Source organism: Mixophyes fleayi, chromosome 9 (assembly GCF_038048845.1).
Source record: "Mixophyes fleayi isolate aMixFle1 chromosome 9, aMixFle1.hap1, whole genome shotgun sequence".
In the NCBI taxonomy this organism is placed as follows: domain Eukaryota; kingdom Metazoa; phylum Chordata; class Amphibia; order Anura; family Limnodynastidae; genus Mixophyes; species Mixophyes fleayi.
In genome coordinates, this window is record NC_134410.1 from 32,231,225 (window position 1) to 32,252,830 (window position 21,606).

The 21,606-nt window shown below is 37.7% G+C and overlaps 2 protein-coding genes across 2 annotated transcripts in view; both read right to left on the reverse strand.

Moving 5' to 3' along the window:
- The window catches only part of LOC142102379 (sodium- and chloride-dependent neutral and basic amino acid transporter B(0+)-like), a 33,427-nt gene extending 22,882 nt beyond the window's left edge, over positions 1-10,545 (reverse strand). Inside the window, exons 1-2 of the mRNA XM_075187226.1 lie at positions 10,385-10,545; positions 4,238-4,382 (exon numbers count right to left, since the gene is read on the reverse strand). Of these exons, the coding sequence (XP_075043327.1) occupies positions 4,238-4,382; positions 10,385-10,441 (202 nt within the window). The 5' untranslated portion in view covers positions 10,442-10,545. The remainder of the gene's footprint in view (positions 1-4,237; positions 4,383-10,384) is intronic.
- A 2,992-nt stretch (positions 10,546-13,537) lies between these two features.
- Positions 13,538-21,606, reverse strand: part of LOC142102380 (sodium- and chloride-dependent neutral and basic amino acid transporter B(0+)-like) — a 30,384-nt gene continuing 22,315 nt past the window's right edge. The window contains exons 13-14 of the mRNA XM_075187227.1: positions 20,461-20,628; positions 13,538-17,212 (exon numbers count right to left, since the gene is read on the reverse strand). Coding sequence (XP_075043328.1) covers positions 17,045-17,212; positions 20,461-20,628 — 336 coding nt within the window. The 3' untranslated portion in view covers positions 13,538-17,044. The remainder of the gene's footprint in view (positions 17,213-20,460; positions 20,629-21,606) is intronic.

Consider the following 21,606-nt stretch of genomic DNA (forward strand, 5'->3'; position numbering starts at 1 on the left):
TTGCCAATGTATGGCAGCTTATTGCTGGAAGGGTATGCTGGGACTTGTAGTTTCACAACACCTGGAATGGCACAGGTTAGCCAACACTGTTCTATTGTATTATGGTAAAACTCAAACTGACTTAGTTGTGTGGAATGTTATGTTTAAATAAGCCTCAAGGATGGAGCGCACACATTTCGGTGGTAATTAATAGCAACGTCTCATTCTCCCTTCTAGAGGACCTGCCTTCTACAGGTACCCTTATAGAGTCGGTAACTGGGATGCACCATCTGAGCAGATTTTTAGGCACACAAATACCAATGTAACAAAAACACTAAAATGTGCAAATGTAACACATGAAATAAAGACAGGACTGATGTCCCCTTACTGCAAGGAGCCATGTAAGACATTGTTTGTACAAGTATTTTAGGAGGAACATGTAGCGGTCGAAAGTAATGAAGTGGGCAGGTATGGAACTATAGCCGTGGGGCCTGGAAGGCAGTGGCCTGTCTCTGCTGGCCACCATTCAATTCTTCTAAGCATTTGCGATGATCTGCACATGTGCTATGAGGCCCCATTTGGGCTGTAAATTATAGAAAAGGGCTTCACTGTTCATGTGTAGGATCACCTCTGCATGTTCAGAAGAGTAGAGCGGGGGGCCTACAGAGAGGAGGGGCACCCATCGTCCATGTATGTAAGCCCAAGAGTTAGACCTTAATAATGGAGGTCCTCTTGTGGCACAGTTCTATTATCTGACAAAAGGTAAGCCATTTTAACATAATTTTGTATTGTATATTCTATTGCTTTAAGAATACTTTCAGAGAAATGTACTTTCTCGGATTACAATGACCTGATACTCCAAATATGACATATTCCCTGACTGGGAAGAGTACCAAGGGTACTCCATGTAAGTGTATAAAATATTTACATACTTCCTCTTATAAAGTGCTAAGCACATATTGTATATTTAGAAAAACCATGACTTTCATCACAATGAGCAGGACGGAAGGTCATTAAAAAATTCCACTGTGGATATCAATAAATCGTTAAGTTTATTTTTGAAATCTTTTGTCTGCTAGAAGAATGTAAGGTATATCTCTGTAATGCAATCTAACGCTGATGTTTGAGCTGGATATTAAAAGTGGACTAATGACAATGCTGAATCTCTATGGACAGTTGCACTAATTATTACTGGACCAATAAATCTGTACTACTTGTTCTAGTGTGTATTACTAGTGCAATGGTATTTATATTCTATCTGACAGAGTATTGTGAAAGTTTACATAAGCATGTAGAGTCTTGTCACAGATTACTAGTGACTGCATAAAAACACAATGCAATGTTTTGCATATTGACCAATGCTTGAATGCATCACTCAGGATTGATTTAACTTTGAAAAACACGTGCGAATCAATAACCCTTTCAAAGCTGACCATGAGAGATCAAAAAACATAGCATTGTTTCTAAAAAGGTCATTTACAAAATTGCAGAAACATGAGCCTGCAGAGAAAAGAACATTTTGGAGTATTAAAATAATAGTGTGAAATTTTACCTTCTTGCTCTATACCAACATGTAATGTGTACGTAATCTTGTCAACTGAAATAAGACAGAGACACTCCTAATTTTTTGGAAATTAAAGGTTGCAGTTTATTACATTGAATGAAAACTCTATTAGTGATGGATAGAGCATAGCAGTCAGCTAAACAACCAATCTTTTAACCAATAACAAGAATGATATCTTTACTATTGGCAGGTGCAAATCTAGCATCACATGACTGCTCCCCTTCTATACTGGACATTGTCGTGCCGCGTAAAGCAAAACAAGGGACCTTCCCCTCAGAAGGGTCAAGATTCATGGTGCTTCGAAAAGGCGCAGTGACGAGCGACCAATCCGGGTAGCACCTTCGATAAGTCGCTAACTGCACAGCTCTCCTACCAACTGCACCTCCTCTGTTGTTAGAAGTCATCCAATTAAACTTAAAGCAGGACGGGTGGGTGGTATCGCTGACGATCAGGAACTGAAAGGACCAGAATCCACTGGGAGCAGAATTTCTATGCACAAACCACGCCTCCCAGCGGAAATCCTATTGGCTTTACAACTGTAAACACCAGACATTAACCCTCATTGGTAAGTGCAAATTCAAAGCCTCACACATAATTTTAAAATCCCTCGGCTTATTGCTTCACTAGTTAATTTACTAAACTACGGGTTTGAAAAAGTGGAGATGTTGCCTATCGCAACCAATCAGATTCTAGCTGTCATTTTGTAGAATAAATAAATAAATGCTAACTAGAATCTGATTGGTTGCTATAGGCAACATCTCCACTTTTTAAAACCCCTATGTATCTGTTTTTGAATCATTTTATCAATTCGTATAGGAAATCACATGGCTTAGTGTGTCTAGACTGCGGAGACAATAGCGTAGCGGGGTGGTGTTCCTGGTAAGGCAGGTGACTAAATTAATTAAATACTGTCTAACATTTCAATAGCTCCTTCACCTCATGGTTCTATGTGCCAATTCAGTGAACATTACCAACAAGGATATATTATACTACTGCTTTTGCTTTTGACATTAGGTTTCACTGGCATTTGTACTAGTGTTATTTAATGCAAAACAAAGGCCAGTGTGTATAAGGCCTAAGGCGGCATGATGACTAGACACACACCTTCTTGTTCTACACCTTCTTATCCATGCAGTCCTTAAGTCTCACATGTGCTTCCTAACCCTTTTAGAATGTATTCCTTCATAGGCGGGGTCCTCTGCCAGCTCGTATATTAAAGTTGGTATGTATGTGTGTATATGTATATAAATGTATGTCAGCCCCGCATTTGTACAGTGCTATGGAATTGCTATTGTTTTAGAAATAATTAAATATCATAACAATAGTAGCATTAGAATGACATGAAATTAATGTAAGCCTTTCAGATCATGGATATGTAGTGAAGATATTCTTTAATATAAAATGATATAAAGGTTAAGCAAAATGGAAATAAAATGAAAAAGATGTTGAACTATCCCTATCTTATTTTCTTTCCTGGGAATGCAATTTAGAGGAATACATGGCTAGATATAAAGCATACAATGCCATTTCGTCCTCAAGAATACACATGTGCATGCATATTTTACAGAACTGTTACTTGTATAAGTGTAACAATGCTAGAACTGAACTAAAATTATCAGATTATGGGGTCCATTTATTAACTGGATAAAAGCCGCATCCCTGGAAAAATGGATGTTTTCCCCGGACATAGGTCTGCGCCCTACCTTTCAAATGGTTACCACCGTCGATAGATGCGCTCGCCAGCAAAAACTTCTCCATGCAAAGTTTATTTAAGCCTATTTGAAAAAGATTGCAGGGGTACAAGTAACGCCACAATATTTTTTTTATCATCTCTATCTCAGTATAGCGATAGCAGAAGAAGGTCAATGAAAAATGCTTTATTATTTAAATAAAGCATTTTTTCACATAGGAATTATTTTAAAATATGGAATTGTTAAAATATTTTGAACCTGTTTTTTTTTTGTTTTGTTTTTTTAAATAAATTGAACAAATGGAACTAAAAGACCAACCGGCTAGGTCACGCATGAGCATATCTCCTGTGACTATCCAGGCGAGGCGTTAAGTCTTACCTCTCCTGACCAGTGTTGCCTTGCCAGCTGAGTATCGTTCAGCTACCACAGTGACATTGTATTGATAAATAGGTGGTTTTCTATCTCTTCAATCAGTTTCAATAGAAATTCAGCCCTATTGCCAAATCTTAATAAACAGGGGCCTGATTCATTAAGGATCTTAGCTTGAGAAACTTCTTATTTCAGTCTCCTGGACAAGACCATGTTACAATGCAAGGGGTGCAAATTAGTATTCTGTTTTGCACATAAGTTAAATACTGACTGTTTCTTCATGTAGCACACAAATACTTGATAGCTTATTTGTACACTGACATTTAAAGTTGATATTTGTGTGCTCCTTAAAAAAACAGTCAGTATTTAACTTATGTGCAAAACAGAATACTAATTTGCACCCCTTGCATTATAACATGGTTTTGTCCAGGAGACTGAAATAAGAAGTTTCTCAAGTTAAGATCCTTAATGAATCAGGCCCCAGGTCCATATATGTCTTGTGTAACATCATCATGTAATTATCTACATAAGAACCTGAATATTTTGTGAGTGCTGAAGTGTGCCTTCAATATATTTAGCCCTCAGTAGGTAAGTCTCCATTAGTCTACCACAATGCTTAGTTAGATGTCTTTACCTCCTCCATTCTTGTATGCGAGATAAGGAAATCTCCAGACATTCCCCAGACCTACAGCATAACCGATCATAGACAGCAAGTAATCTGATTTCTTGGACCAATTTCCACGTTCCATGTTTTCATCATCATTGTCTCCATGAGAATCCTTTTGAGAAACCAACAGAAGTACATAACATAGTTAGTAATACTACAGCACGAAAATCAAAACACACACATTTATAGATGTATGTAGCTGCCACAGATGAAGAAACCTTTGTGTCAACTGGACACATTTTCAGTTTAACAATTCACTAGAAACTAGTGACATAACTGAGAGATGATGCAAAGTACTTAAAAAAATGTCAATGGCTGTCTTAAAGCAAAAGATATAGTTTAATATAATACACTGCAGCAGAGGTTTAAACTTGATTATTTTTTAACTAAGACCATTTCTAACAGAATAATTAAAAGTGACTAAAAACACCTCACTCTAAGGCATCCTGCTTTATGAGAAAGTAGTGTGTCATGTCTTTGTTAGCGCTAGATTTACTAAAGGGCGGTTTGATGAAAAACCGCAGGATTTACTAAAAGCCAAACCCCCAGATTAAAGGCTGAAAACCAGTTTTGCAAACCAATACTTTACAAATTGTCATCCTGATTTGTAACATGAGCAAAGTATAAACAGACAGATTTACTAAGCTGCTGCTAGACAGAGAAAAAGCGGTGGTTGTGAGAGGTGCACCATAGACATCTAAATTAGGGGGGCAATCATTATTTATTGATTAAGGGGCAAAAATAATTTATAATTAACTTGTGGGGGCATTTTTTTTACATTATAATTATTATAATAAGAGTATACAATTATTGTATTATATTATGGGTGAAATATGAATATATAATCATATTAACTTGGAGATACTATTTGATTGTTAAAGGGGGATATAATTAATATAACGAAAAATAAAATTTGCCCCCAGTAAGTTAATTAGAAATAAATCTAGCCGCTTAATCAATAAATAATGATTGCCCCTATAATTTATAAGTCAATGAATCCTCCTCTTATGTTCTGAATGGCAAGCCAATCAGAAGTAAGTATAAAACTCTTTTTTTATGGTGGTTTTGACTAAACCACACCACATCCCCAGGCGTTTTACATTGTAGCCTCAATCCGCCCTATGTAAATGCGGAGGAGCACTAAACCACCGGCGATGTGTGGGAGTTTAAAACCACCACCAAACACGATTTTTAGTAAATCTACCATTTAGTAGGTGTGCTCCTGTATTATTATTACCATTTATTTATATAGTGCCACTAATTCCGCAGCGCAGCACTCACATCAGTCCCTGCCCCATTTTTTTAGGGCTTACAGTCTCAATTCCCCAACACACACACACAGACACACACACACACACACACACACACACACACACACACACAGACCAGGGTCAATTTGTTAGCAGCCAATTAACCTACCAGTATGTTTTTGGAGTGTGGGAGGAAACCGGAGCACCCGGAGGAAACCCACGCAAACACAGGGAGAACATACAAACTCCACACAGATAAGACCATGGTTGGGAATGAACTCATGAATCCAGTGCTGTAAGGCAGAAGTGCAGACCACTAAGCCACCAGGCTGTCCTGTATTGTAATCAAAGTATCTTTTGGTGCTGACCAATTAAAGGGACTGGATAGTGCTGAAAACTTTCTGTAATTTTAAGCCAACATGGCGCATTGACAATGTTTAAACTGGATGGGAATTTAAAACACTACTTTTACTCCATTTTAGTCATGACTAATTTCTCAATATAAATTTAAATGTAGTTTAATTGATACAAGCCCTCTTAGGGATACTGGAATGTCCTGTATTTACAGGGCAAGAAAAAGTACTGTAGTAGTGATATAGTAAGTTAGAATAAAAATAAAAAGGTTACATTAAATACGTTACCACTTTTATCAAAATGTATCCTCTTTCCTCAGTGCTTTGTATTAAAAAAAACATCCAAATCTAAAGAAGGCATACAATACCAGTGCAAAATAATATATACAACAGATCTACTCTTAGATACTGGTTATGCTATTAAACAAAACAAAAATATTAAAGATGGCTGCATTTTAGATCAACTCTGTCATACTTCCTACATAATAATCTTCTAACAAATATAAAACAATTAAAAATTGTTGAAGGCAGTTGGAAATTACAAGGTGATACTCAGAAGTGTCATTATATCAAGGACAGGGTTGTATTGTGGATCTATTAAAATATCCTGTCAGTTCAGCTGCTGGAGCAAGTCAGCTCAAACGTCATTGCTATTAGTATTACCCTCTTTAGTATCAAAGAAGGAAAATGGATTTTCAGCTCTTCGCTTTCAATTGCAGCTAAAAAATGTTTACAGCAATTATACACTGGTTTATAAAATATGACAATAGAACATATATAAAGAACTAATACATGCTTCAAACATGTTATCTTAAAGAATGGTGGCTGATAAGATCAGATGTTTGATGCATAAACACAAGTGTGCTCTTTGTAAGTTAAATCATTAGAGGGGTATTATAGTCCTCACAGGACAACTGGATCACAAGGAAATTCATTTTATTTAGATATAACGTAAATAATTGGTATACACTTATATCATTACGCTGTTGCACTATTATTTGTTTCTGTTTTCTCTTTTTATGTTCATACTCAACACTGAGGATTTATGAGGTTTTCACCAATCAACAAATATAAGTATCTTCCTGCTCATCATTTTATTGGGTCGATGAGAGATAAAGAGCACTAGATTAAATCTTAATATTTGTTCTATTGCCATCTTTGTTGGACTGCAGGACCTGGTGAGTTTGAGTATATGTTGACAGACGATCCTGCCTAACCGGCTGTATTAATCTCACTGTGTATAATCTTACCCGCTTGTGGTCACCTACAAAGTGCCAGCTTGTTAGATATTTGATGGACCATTCATCCAAGAAGTTTATTTAGTTATAAGTTGGGGATATTTACATTACTGTTAGGGAAAGTGTGGCTTCCATTATGGGCAGACAATGGACCAGTGAGTTAACATACAGCCAGGGCTTTGATTACAGCATTGGGTGGAAGGTGACTGGTATTCTGCTCTCTACTGGTTTCTCCAAACTCCATCACAAGTGCCCCACTCCGCCCAGGACTAGAGATTTTGGTTCTCTGATGAAAAAGTCACAAACTGGCAGCCAAGGTCCTACTTTGGTGATGTCTTTGCCTTTGGTGATAGCAGCTGCTCCACAACTTCTGCAATCATGGGGAACGTGTCTTTGCTATGTGTCCTGCAGCTAGCACTATGCCAAATGAAAGCACCAGGCACACAGCTACTCCAAGCCTCCGGATAACCACAAGGGTGCCTATGCAGCACAAAAATGAAAGCCTTCTCAAGAATCAGAAAAGGAAGAACGCAGGATTAAGATAAATAGTGAACCACGGTCATGGTTGCCAGAAGATGACTAGGGGCCTGATTCATTAAGGATCTTAACTTGAGAAACTTCTTATTTCAGTCTCCTGGACAAAACCATGTTACAATGCAAGGGGTGCAGATTAGTATTCTGTTTTGCACATAAGTTAAATACTGACTGTTTTTTCATGTAGCACACAAATATCAACTTTAAATTTCAGTGTACAAATAAGCTATCAAGTATTGTGTGCTACATGAAAAAACAGTCAGTGTTTAACTTATGTGCAAAACAGAATACTTATTTGCACCCTTTCCATTGTAACATGGTTTTGTCCAGGAGACTGAAATAAGATGTTTCTCAAGTTAAAATCCTTAATGAATCAGGCCCCAGTTCTTCTTTCTGGTTCTACATTCCTATCTTTCTCTAATGTCAACCCCACAAAAATGCCAATGCTTCTGCCATACAGTAGCCAAACTCACTTATCTCATCAGCTACAATTGTTATTTCTCCACCTTATGTATCCATTGTTCCCCCACACCTCTCCAGTATAAGCTCATTTGCCAGTTACATTTTCTGATTCATGTCATTGTATGTGATTTGTTTGTATCATGATCTTGTCAATGCACAGTGTTGTGTAATATATTTGTACATACCGATTGCCAGGAATGTTATTATAAATAAAACAATTAGGTTGATTCACTGCCATTAAAGTGATAACAACGGGTATGTGTTATTTAATATAAGTAAAGCTAAATAGTAATGTAGAATTTGTACTAGGAACAGAAAGAATAACAGTAGTTCTTTTGAAATGGAACTTACAAATAAAATTAAATAAAGAAGCTAGAACTGTTGGCTAATGTTCAACAACAGCTAGAAAGCAGGTGATTGGCATTTCTCCTTCAGAATAAAATATATGTAGATAGTTTAAAAAAACACTGTATCATAAATGCATTTTAATAAAAAAATTCTGGTAGTTATAATTGTGTAAATCCCTAAACTATATGTAATAAAAGTTATGCTCTGCTCCTCCATTTCATATAAATTGAAGTTATTTTTGGGGAATAACTGATACAAAGAAATGTTTTACTTAGTCTTGAAATTAATAATGAATGTGAGATAATATGCTTCTAGGTACTCATATTATACTCTAGTACCATAAGTTATACCCCTATATACCATATCTCAGGAGAACCATTGCTGACAAATGGTAATTTGCCTGAAATTGTACGAGTGGGTGTCACTTGTACAATCATATTTGTTTTAATGTCATGATAGCTGTGGCTATAAATCACTTTAGGTTCCTAGTTCTGACTTCCAATTTCCTCATGATATGAATGTACATAGACATTTGCCTTGATCACCAATTTCCTTCTCTAATTTCTGTGCTCCATATAATATCACGCTGGAAGGGGATTGTCTCATTTTTGGGTTCCCTGACTATATGGTTTTCTGAAATATATGCAGAATCAACTTCTACCTCCTTTTACATAACAGTATATAGTAGCATGGCAAAGCACATACCTACAGTACAGTATCATAGGACAGCATATTGTGGACAACATACATTGATATGAAATAAGATGAAACAACATATCATTGTTTGTTATAGCAAGGACTGCTTTTGCTCTTTTCAGTCAGTAGCCCAGTAACTGGGATTGCTGCAATATCAAATCAGACCAAGCCTAGAGGAACAGGTACCCTGGCTATGATCCCATAAGCACTGCTCTATCACAAACTGGGCCCCTGTTTCTACATTGCTTGCCGTCAGGTTGGATTGTGGAGCCCAGTATGCAGAGTAATGTCAAAAGCCCCATCAGTGTTGTTATATGGTTCTGCCCAGAACCATCAATGCATTCCTGCATCATCTGGAGATTTGAGGCCCAAATAGAACCTCCACTTCCTGGAACCTCCAGACAATGCTGGTATAGCGTCCCTGGAACTGGTAAGTGTGTAGTGAATGACTTGGGTGGTTGAGAAACAGAGGTTCTGTGTAATGTGGCTGTTGATCATGGGCATGTCTGTTTTATGTAGCTGGTCATCATAGGGTTTCAGCATAACGTGGCTGGTTATCATGGGAATCTTTGTACAATATGGATGGCAAACCTGGGGTCTGTGTGCAATTTCTTTATGCATTTCCAACATATAATACAGCCTCAGGCTAAGATATATTAGGTCATGGTTCGAAGAAAGGCAAGTTAGGGAGACTGAGACTAATATTTTTAAATAGGGCCGGTGGGTATCTAGCTATGGTAATGCCTTTCGTCACATTCCTCTGTGGAACAGAATGTGAACATAAAGAAGTATGCATCATTTACATAGCATTCTGCAATTTCTAGAATAACAAAGCTGGTTTAAGACATTCCATCAAGCAGAAGAAAAGAACTGCCTGTATAATCTAGTAATGCCTACAAGTGACATTAAATGGGAGCCAGTACATCGCAGAATTTAATGAAAATGAAGTAAATTTCCCAGGCATAAATATTGAGAATTGGAGTAATATACACACTAAACTCAAACATATTTAGCAAATTGAAAATAAGTAAACTAAATGGATTCTATTTTACTGCAATAATTACTTTACATAATTACCATTTTTTTACCATTATATGTGTATTTCCCTTCTGCTTACTTGACTCTTAAGAACTCATTATTTTACACAGTAGCCCATTCAGTAAGTTATTCATTTACTGACTTTATGCAATTTGCAAACAGTTTAGTTGCTTATATAGTCTTGCTACTACTCACCTGTTTCGCATCAGTAGAATTTTGATTGTTGAATATTAGATTCTCTTTCATACCCATAATCCCAGTTCCAAGCTCACTTCTTTGAAACAGTTCAACGTCAATTTTCTAGGTTTCAGTGTTCTTGTTTTGGCTGCCACTCTCAAACTGTTCATTTGTACTGTGGAGCTTTAATAAAGAGGTAATGCTCTTTTCTTCCTTTCACAAAGGTGTATATCTATTAACTAGCACCTCCCCTTGTTTCTCTCATTGGCACACAATTTCTACTGTTCAAGAACACTGTACAATTTGCAAACAAGGCTGAAATTTAGTTATATATGTTATTTTAGTTAAAGGGGAAATTTGTACATATATGACTTGTTGTGCAAAATAAAAACTAAATGACAGTCATTTGCTAAATAGATATAACACCTTGCACAGGCTCTTGCAAATGTACCCATCTATGGGCTTGTTAATATCTATCTAATATCCCTATATTCCTGCTTAACACACTAAGGACATGTGTCATTATCCTGGGACCCCGAAGAAAGAAATTCCCAATAGAATGCACTTCATATCTGAAAATCAGAGGACCCCAAATGCAGTTCTGGAACCACCTTGGGCTTCCAACTCTCATGTTGCACATCTCTGTTTTAATGCCTTTTAATTATTTAAATTTTAAATTTTTAGTTATTTAAATCTTTGATGCTGTGATATAATTCCCAATAATCTATTGCAGTTAAATGTTTGCTTAACCTACAACGCTGGTTGTCTTATATAAAAGAGTCGTTAGTAACACTCACAAATATGTATGTTAAGGTTTTCATGGAGGTGAAAATGAATGTGTATGAGATTCTGCGTGCAGCTTGGAGAGATAGTATTATCCAACAGAACTGACCCAATTTGTAGACCATCATGAGTTACAGCTTACTGAAGAGAGGGAATGGCTTCCCAGAGATGTGGGGGTGGATGAGATGGGGCTTTCACTGATTATGTTTGGGGCCGATTTTGTCCTGATTTAGCTTTTCCAATGTTGGGTTTCATGCTTGTTATAGATCTGCTAAGTCACACAGTCCTACAGTGTGACAAACAGCAGCGCCTTTCTGTGTAGAAAGCTTAGCTCCCAATAATTTACTTTTGGTGGGACAGCACTGATTTTGGAAACCAAAATGGGTTGTTACCTATCAGATCGGAGCCATGACTTTTGAAAACAGGGGCATGTTTGATCATACAGTAAAATAGGTGCGTTTGGATTGGATCAGGCGTGGCTTGTTTTTGTCCCAAATTTTTCCATTTTGGGAGATGGTGGCAATTTATGGGAGCCAGGGTGAGTACCTTGCGTTATATTTTAGTATATAGGGCTATATTGTGGATATTAAAAGCAATGATGAGGGATATTACCCTATACACTCAAGCTATATAGTGACATATCAGTCTCAGTGGGAAGATAGTGCGTCCACTAAGTACAAGTATGCGTTCTAGTATCCTAAATTTGGAGCAGTATGTATAAAATATACTAAATTTACTCTACATATAAAACCAACTCCAGTCTTTCCCCGCACTGACCTGGCATTTCCTTGCTCATAAAATAGCTTAGGAATGTATTCCTAAGTGTATTGTACTCACTATTATCCCAGGAGAGCTCCCTGAGTCATTTTATTATAATAACATATGTTAATATAATTAAATTCTAACACATTCATAATGTTCGACTTTAAGAGGGATCCACTACATTAAAATAATTAGGTGGCAGCAGTGCATATGGTTCTTGTCTTCTTTTTGTGGACGTTATTAATATTCTGTACATGCAACCTTAGCAAGCTTATATACAGCAAAATCAAATGAAGTATTGGACATAGTAGTGTCATGCACTGGGAAACCTATTCATCAGCGACATGAGCAAAATAACTCAGGGAAGCAACTCACCTTCAGAATCCAAGCTCAGTTCCTGTACATTCTGAACAATAACAGCCTCTTGACCAAACATTTTACCACTGCAGAGCTATTTAGCTGGGTATGAAGAACTGTGTACCTATCTCATGCATTATAATAAGATGAAATCGTATCAAATACACTATTCGTGATACTTAAGAAAGAGTATTTTACATTCGTAGGTGCCCATTAAATCAACTATATACTATAGTTCACAGTTTACATAAAGACCCAATACAAACTGACCACTGTACACAGGTCACACTGATATCACACACCTGGTACACACTGATGATGCCACACACTGATCATTATATAGAGGTGACACTGACCTCAAACACCTGGTACACGCTGATCATTATATACAGGTCACACTGACCTCAAACACCTGGTACACGCTGATCATTATATACAGGTCACACTGACCTCAAACACCTGGTACACGCTGATCATTATATACAGGTCACACTGACCTCAAACACCTGGTACACGCTGATCATTATATACAGGTCACTCTGATATCACACACCCAATAGACAGGTCCATCTAACATCACACACCTGGTACACACTGATGATTATAGACAGGTCACACTAACATCACACACCTGGTATACACTCAGTGGCGGAACTATTATTGGAGCAGCAGGTGGGGTGCACCAGGGCCCGTGAAGGTAATGAGACCCACTGCATGGGAAACTAGCAAACTGTGGGCCCCGGTTCCCTCCTCCCCGCTTCCCAGCACCGGGGCCCACAGCTCACTAGTTCCGACCTCTGTATACACTGACATGTCCCCTTGGCCCCCAGCTTTTTTCCCACATGCCCATCTACCCAATAGCTTTTCCCTTACATACTTTCATAGCCTGTCCACTGGTTTTTCTCACACATGCCCCTGCCCACCAGTTTATCTCACACATGCCCCTGCCCACCAGTTTTTCTCACACATGCCCCTGCCCACCAGTTTTTCTCACACATGGCAGCTCTTGTCCACTGGCTTTTTTCACACAGCACTCTGCCCATCAGTTTTTCTGAGACTGAGACAGAGCAGCAGGAAAGGCCCACCCCTTCTGCTGCAGTGTTTTGGGGGGGCATGCACAGTCCAAATTTGTGGATTTTACTCTACTCAAACGGGCATATGTCCATCTGAGTACCAGACCCTTAATGTGGAAAACACAAATTAGAGGGAAGAGCCAGGTGTATATTTTTCCTTTAAACACTGTACAGAAAATATCAATGAAACCATATATGCAATAAAACCTTTATTTAAACAGATTCATAAAATGCAGAAGTATGCACCTAGTTAGACAAAATATATATGATAAATATTTGGAATCATTTACCCTGCATATTTTTTTTTAAACATGTAAGATTGGACAGAATGTCATTAGCAATTCTGAGATCTTATAAACACTTCTTATAATCCAGCAATTGTTCTCGTACTCCTGTGCTGATATCGGGTAAAGCATGCAGAGCAGATGATAGACATACGTCTACAGGTTGTGTTCACCACGACCTTAGAACATTTCTATCATTTTAAATGATGATTCTGTTGCATATGTTCTGTACTAATAATACTTTCTATGCTATCTTATTGAGAATGTCAGATACCTGACCCCTCACCTTACTTTAACACTGCTGTCATTCACCAAAATCACGTTAAATCCCATTTTCAAGTTACCCAACATCTAAATACTGACATGTTATCAACCTGACTTATTAATGATAAATCATAAAACTAAATGTCACATTTGACTTCAGTACTAGTAGAGGACAATAAATGGTACCAGAAGATCGGCTAAGTTTCAGAATGGTTCACAATAAGCTCAAGCATTTCAATAGTCTTTCATATATGGAAAACACTTAATGGTGCAAATAGATAGAACGATGGTTTGAATTGACAGATGTTGTTCAATTTATGTTAGTCTCAGAGGACCAAATTTTGTTTTCATACAACCACATTAGAACTTGACTTAGTGCAACTTAATGAAATAATTTAAATGCCTGGAATGTACTTTAAAAGTAAAATATACAATTATAATAACAGGATTACTAGATAGGGCCTATTCTATCATTCGGAGCACAATGTCTAAAACATACTAAATTACATTTAAAAACGACCCATATTTCTCCACATTGCTCCTGACAGTCGTCCGCTCATTAAACTATTTAGCATTGCTCCTCACAGTGATCGTAGGTGGGCTGTCTGTGGGCTGTGTCCGTGTGTGTGACATTCTCATGGGTCAGTTGTGTTATTGAAATGCCCTCTGGGTGGTTTTCGGAGATTAAAAAGATGACCTTGGATTACCAGACTGCTGGAATTCTTGGTCCAAAAATAAATTGCTCCCTAGGAAATTCTACTGACAGAAGTGAGTGACATCACTGCATACAGACAGCTGCTCAGATACTACAGTTTTTGGGTTATGGCCATTTGAGGAAAGTCTCTGAACAAAAGAGCAATATCTCTCAGCAGTAGCAGCTAATGTGTTTTGAGTAAAGATAAATATGTCTTTATTTTCTTCTCAAAAGTTATCTTTTTTCTGGATTGTGAGCAAGGTAACAACCATATTTTAAAAAGGCAGACCAATATATTGATGACTTATTATTCTTTAAGCTGTCAGTGTGAAAGTGTTAGGAAAAGGAAACTTTCATTTAAACCCACTTACGTTGCAGGTACATTTTAACCCTTTACTGCATTCAGTCCTTTAATACATCGTAAATTGAATCTTTATATTGTAGGTTACCAGAGTTTGTAGTTAATATATAAAAACAAGCAGCAACAAAACCAGGGGGTGTTACTGATTTTCCAATTGTCAACTATCGAGATTGTACAAACTCCAAGATATCACTCCAGCTTTTGCTTGATGGCCGTGAACATATTTTTATTTGCGGACTTAGAATTATATATTGTATATTAAGGGGCATATTCAATTCTTGGTGGTTTCCGCCGCGGAAAAACTATTACCGGCATTACGGTAATAGTAAGACGCAGCTCCCTTAGCTGCGAGCTGAAATCCAGCGAGAAAAGTACCGTAATACCGGTATTTACGTGCACTATTACCGTAATGACGATAATAGTGCACACGGCGCGTTAATTTTGGCTATAACGCCAACAATCGACTATGCCCTTAAGTGTGTCATTTTTTCTGTTTTGATAGTGTGAAAGTGTTCTCCTGCATGCGTACCGAATACATTACCAAGTGACACAACTCTGATGACATATTTCCCCAAATAAATCATGGACTTATCAATCATATTAAAGAAAGATTTAACATTGCAGCTTCCATTGGGCACCATAAGCTACATATTACAACTCAATGAGGTATTTCTTCACTTCTCCTACAAAAATGTAAACATTCTGTACATTATTTTCTACTACAATATATACAACATGATAACTTTCTTTGTTTGGCTCTGCAAACTCTACTTCTAAAGCTACTATAAAACTGCTAAGAAAATGAAATGAGAATCGTGTAGGTTTTCGATGGGCAGTTTAAGATAGCTCCTCGGGCTAACGGTAGTGAATTCATTAAGCCTACATTTAGAATTTACCAATCACTTACAAAAGATATACTAATGCTTACATTACATAACAAAATGTGGAATCTATGTTGATGAATATATACAATATTTCACAAGTGTGTAGCTGAACCAGGCATCATCACCAGTAGTAGTGCAGTTATATGTGCAATGGTATTTGCATTATCATTTTCCCATTTTGTAGTAAAGGAACAGTGTACACACATTTCTAAACTCATACTGTGCCTAAATTAGACTGCAATGCAGTTGTTCTACAGTATTCATGCTGTATGAGGACAGAATTTAGGGGTTGATGCAGAGTGAGTAATACGCTAGTTTGCGTAGCGTATCTTGAATTAAATCAACGACTCATGCTTAGATTCTGGCACGGACGCCCGCTTGCGGCTTCAGTGGCGGAACCAGGGAGGGAAGTGGCATTCTAACATAGGCTGAGTACAGAACGGGAGTGTTTGTGCAATTGCAAACTGATGTATCTGGGACTCAGATGCTATTCCCCTGTCTCAGCCTGTTCTGTACTATTTGCAGGTGGTCAAGGGCAGGGGAAAATAATGGATGATGATGAGCAATAGCGGACCGCTTGTGATTGGCTGCTTGAATATGCTTCATTGAAGCTGATTGGGGCTGTCTTCGTTACACAGCTATATATTATGCAATATAATCTTTTTTTTTAACGTATGTGAGATGTGGAGTTGTTTCTCCTGTATTAAAGAGGTTTTTAAAGTTTTACCAATGCCTAAGAGTGACTACGTATTTTGAAAACGAAACAAACATGGGTGTAAGTGTATGTGACAGGCGTAAAACTGGGCGCAGATGCTACTGGTGCAGACCTGCGCATATGGCGCAGTTGTTGCTGCTTTGCAGCTGTGATTTTTTATTGAACACAATTTTGGTCAAATCTACAACAGCCACTTAATGTTTGTCCAGATTTCCTAGCAGATTTCCTAGCTATATCAGAATTAATTTCAATTTTAAGCTTCTAGTGATAGACAGAACTGTCTGCGTAAACCAGGATGGATGTACTCAAACTGGCCAAGCATGAGCTTAAAAATGTATGTACACTACTGCTGTCACTATGTTTCCAGAGGATGTGGGAGATTTAATAAATGGCATCTTACTTATATTTTTCACGGGACAAATGGTGATACCATCATTATTTAAACACAAAAACAAATTTCCATAGTGTTCCAATTGCGCACACTGCGCTTGATTCTGTCTATTAAGAAAAGGCTTTGTTGTCGTGGCCTGACAAGCCTGCTTCAATCGTGGGAATTTCCAATCCATTTACTTCTTTGTGGACGTCACCGGTGTTTTTATATCTTCCAAAGCGATGTTGCTCCAGAGCAGGTCCCCAGTCTGAAGTTGGAGAGCAAAGCTTCCGAAAACGCTGTGGAATGATTATAATAATGAATTAAAACAAGTATTAACCGTTTTACAAGCAGATTTTAGCTCCAAGCACGGATCTATGGAATTGCCTCAAACGTATGATACATAAAAAAATAAAAATGGTAAGTTTGACGGCGGATAAGAACCAGACTTTTAATCTAGTCTGCACATGTTAATTTCTAAAAACCTCAGACTCTATTTAGTCCTTAGTTTTCTTTTAGATAACCTTGGGCCTGATTCATTAAGGATCTTAACTTAAGAAACTTCTTATTTAAGTCTCCTGGACAAAACCATGTTACAATGCAAGGGGTGCAAATAAGTATTCTGTCTTGCACATAAGTTAAATACTGACTGTTTTTTTCATGTAGCACACAAATATCAACTATAAATTTCAGTGTACAAATAAGCTATCAAGTATTTGTGTGTTACATGAAAAACAGACAGTATTTAACTGGTATGGGGTCTGGCAACGGGTTGGGTACGTGATAAATCCAACATCGCTAATGCCTCCAAAAAAAACACAAAAGAATGAAAAAGCGACCTAAAAAAAAAATCAGACTTACCTTGAAGACGACGCTGGATATCACCGAAGAAACCAGCATAATGACAGCAAAGCATTCCATTTGGAGAACTGACCGGCAATGCAGCCTGATGTCATTGCGACGTCTGTCACTAAAAATGTAAAGCGGCAATGTGGGTACCACTAAGGTTAATTGTTTAAACACTTAACCTCAGATTGCCACTTTAAATATTTGGTGACAGACATCGCGATGACGTCAGGCGTAAGTCTGATTATTTTCAAATCGCTTTTTCTTTCTTTCGTGTATTTTTTGGAGGCATTAGCGATGTCGGAATGGTGGTAATCGGAAAAACGATTACCACCGCTGGTAACTTCTAGAACATAAAGGGAATCAATTGATGATGGACATCAACTGAAAAAAGTAGTATATGGGGCACTCCTGTCCCTAAGAGTTTTATAAAATCAACTTTATTAATGATTATTAAAAAAAAAATTCAAATATCGGATATGAGACTAGGCGAATTATTAAAATAAAGAGGTGATGAAAATAAAGACAAGTGATAACGATTATTAAAAATGCCCTTCCGGGAAGCCGGTGGTCACAAAATTGTGACACTTATAATTGACTGGGGAAAATACCCATAAGTGTAAACCTTGTATCAATTAAGTTCAAAACTTCCGGGTGTGTGACGTCACGCGTCACACATGACCCGACGTACGTTTCGCCCTATCGGCTTAGTCAGAGCCTGAATCTCAAATAAACAATATATGCTAATAGGAACATCCTCTATTGTGCCAGAAACAATAGTACACTGACAATTGGTGTCCCAGTTATAAAAAAAAAGGTTAAACACCACTGCTAAACATGATGGGTGCACTTTAAGCAAAGTAAATTCAGACATAAGAGTTGTCTCTGATTATTATCAGAATATGTTGAGTTTAAAGGGCAGTTGTCATTTTTCAAACTTGAGTATCTGTCAGCTGTCACATTGATATTTGTGTTAACTTGCTTGTTGTTTAATTGCATAAAGTCAGACTTATCGCAGCTATTGGGATCCTAATGATAAACAAACCCCTTAGTCCTTGTGCCAAACAACACCAAAAACAAAAAAAAAATGTTTTATTTTTTTTAAGGATTTCCTCATTAGGTGATGTCATTGATTTGACATGGTCGGTAATGACCCACATATATCACACAGGGAAAAACCTCAAAAAATACCTATGAGGATAATCAAATAGACGTTGTGAAACTATGCTCTTGAAAAGTTAGTAAGTCAGTGATCTGTAAATTATTAGCAGAAAGAGTAAACTGTGAAGTTTAGAATGTGTGCATTTTATGTCAGTACATTTCATTTCACATAAGAAAGAAAAATGTATTTGAATTTCTGATGTTGCCATAAATAATTCATTTTGTGCTGCCAGTTATCCCTCAGTGAGCAAGACTCAGAGCTCTGGACTGATTTATCAGCAAGGCAACCACTAGCAAGACTAGCTTATGCAAAGTACAGGAGTCCAGTTTACTTGACGGCACCTCCACAGTCATCACCATACTGTCAGCATCTGGTGTCTTACATCCCTGCTTTTACTAACCAGTGTACCACCACTAGAATTTCTGCATGATGTTTGCCCTGTGTATGAGGTTCTGGAGTCATCTAGTGGGATACACATCTCTTCATTCAGTAAAAAGCAGAGAGATGCTCATAGAGTTAAAGTTCTGACCTTATTCAAAACTTGCAAAACTCTAAGGGGTATATTTACTAAACGGCGGCTTTGAAAAAGTGGAGATGTTGCCTATAGCAACCAATCAGACTCAAGCTGTCATTTTGTAGAATGTACTAAATAATTGATAACTAGATTTCGATTGGTTGCTATAGGCAACATCTCCACATTTCCAAACCCGCAGTTTAGTAAATATACCCCTAGGAGTTTCCAAGAGAAGTTCAGAGCACCACAAGTACAAATGTCACTGTCTACCCACACCCTTCAGGAGCAGGTAAGTGTAATGAGGCAAAGCAATGTGGGAGTTTGATGTATCTGTACTGATATCTGAAATATACTAGGGATTGTGCATTATGGAGGAAAATGTGCAATATGCTTGGTCTGTGTAATATTGGGAAGGTGAACAGTATTAGGATCTGTGCAGTAACGTGGGGTGTGCTATGGGATGGGGCCATTGTTGGCCCTCCATATAAGGAGGAAGCATCCACAATACGTGTGGTCTGTGCAGTATATGGGACATTCTATATATAGGCTGGTCTGTGCTATGTGGGGGGTCTGTGCAATGGGGTCTGTGTAATTGGGCTTTCAATTGAGTATTTTTGAAGGCACAGTATAGTCGTGTGCAGGGGCACCAGAACTGAGCACCCAAAGACTGCTGCCCTGTCTTATAGCAGCCAGGGATCCATTTGTTCTTAATCCAGCTCTTAAACAGCTAAACAGTTAAGGATTAAATATACAATGCTCTAATGGAACCATTATTAGGAGTCTTTCTAACTGGCAACGGCCTGTTTACTGAGGGGAAAGAGAGCAATAGAATTAAATCCTTAATTTCAGATGGGGTCTCTGGACCAGGTGTTGTGCTGCGCCAGAAAATGTTCTATAATTGGAATTACAGTAACCTCATTATTAGTTTGCCTTCCCTGCCTCTGTTTAACCAGTTCTTGATTACCGTGTCTTGTGCCTATAGCCAATATGATGAACTATGTTGAGTGCTGAATAAGACTACTCACCTCCCAAAGACTTCCTTCGCCTTTACATATTTTTACAATAGCTAATATAGGTATCCAAATGATGCAGAAAATGATCATGCACCAGCCCACGGCAACTCCCCAGGCAGGATATTCCACATTGCCGTGCTTTGGAGAAGAAAAAGTAGCCAAAGACCAAATCAGTATAGCCTGTGGATTAAACAAGGAACACATGAGTTTTCTCTCCTTAATTACAAATTCTGTGTGTATATAGATTAGCTATATTGCCATTTAATAAAGCATTAAGCAGAGTAAGAATGGAGGGATGGAGAAAGGAAGTGGGATAAGATACACAGTGATACTAGTGACCCACACAATGCAGTATCACTGATAGCCATAGGGACTTGGCACGATTCTTTAGAGGGTGTGGCTCCCAAAAAAGCACAATGCAAGATAATAATACAATTGAATAGGATTGGCTGTCTATCGAGCATGCAATATAAATGCTTTTGGAAAATATCTGCTAGTGGTTCTTAATTGTAGTCATTTTACAACCACACTAACAAGCCCAAAAGTGTCTGCCACTCCACCCAAGCACCGAATGGTTTGAGTCTCATCCATTTTTTCTACTCATGTGTGACCCAAGTAGATTATGATCCTGTATCTCGGTGGTCAGGCTAAGTGGTTAAATTGGCCTTGATGTGATTTGATTCAAATTCTTTAAACCTTACGGGCCTGAATCATTAAGGAGAGCAAAGCATAAAAAATAAGTAACTTTGCACCTGGGCAGAACCATGTTGCATTAGAGGGGGTGGTACATTTAAAATGTAAGGTCAGATTTATAATTGGGGTAGGGCATGTCCTAGATCAACTTTAAATGTCAGTGTAAAAATAAAGCTATCACTGGCCACACAGTCATATGCAACACAATTACTAATCTATGCATGAATCCAACTGTTGTACAAATTACAGGTTCTTAGGAATCGTATATATATATATATATATATATATATATATATATATATATATATATTGGGCACCTAATTCTTCAATTTAGCAAAGCTTTTGGTACCCGTTCTACTCCCAGTTTAGGAAGAGTAAGTTACGTTCTATTATCACAAATGTTAATGCTCTAATTGAGATTTATAACAAGGCATGTCCCCCAGAATTATTTTGTTGCGTAGTAGG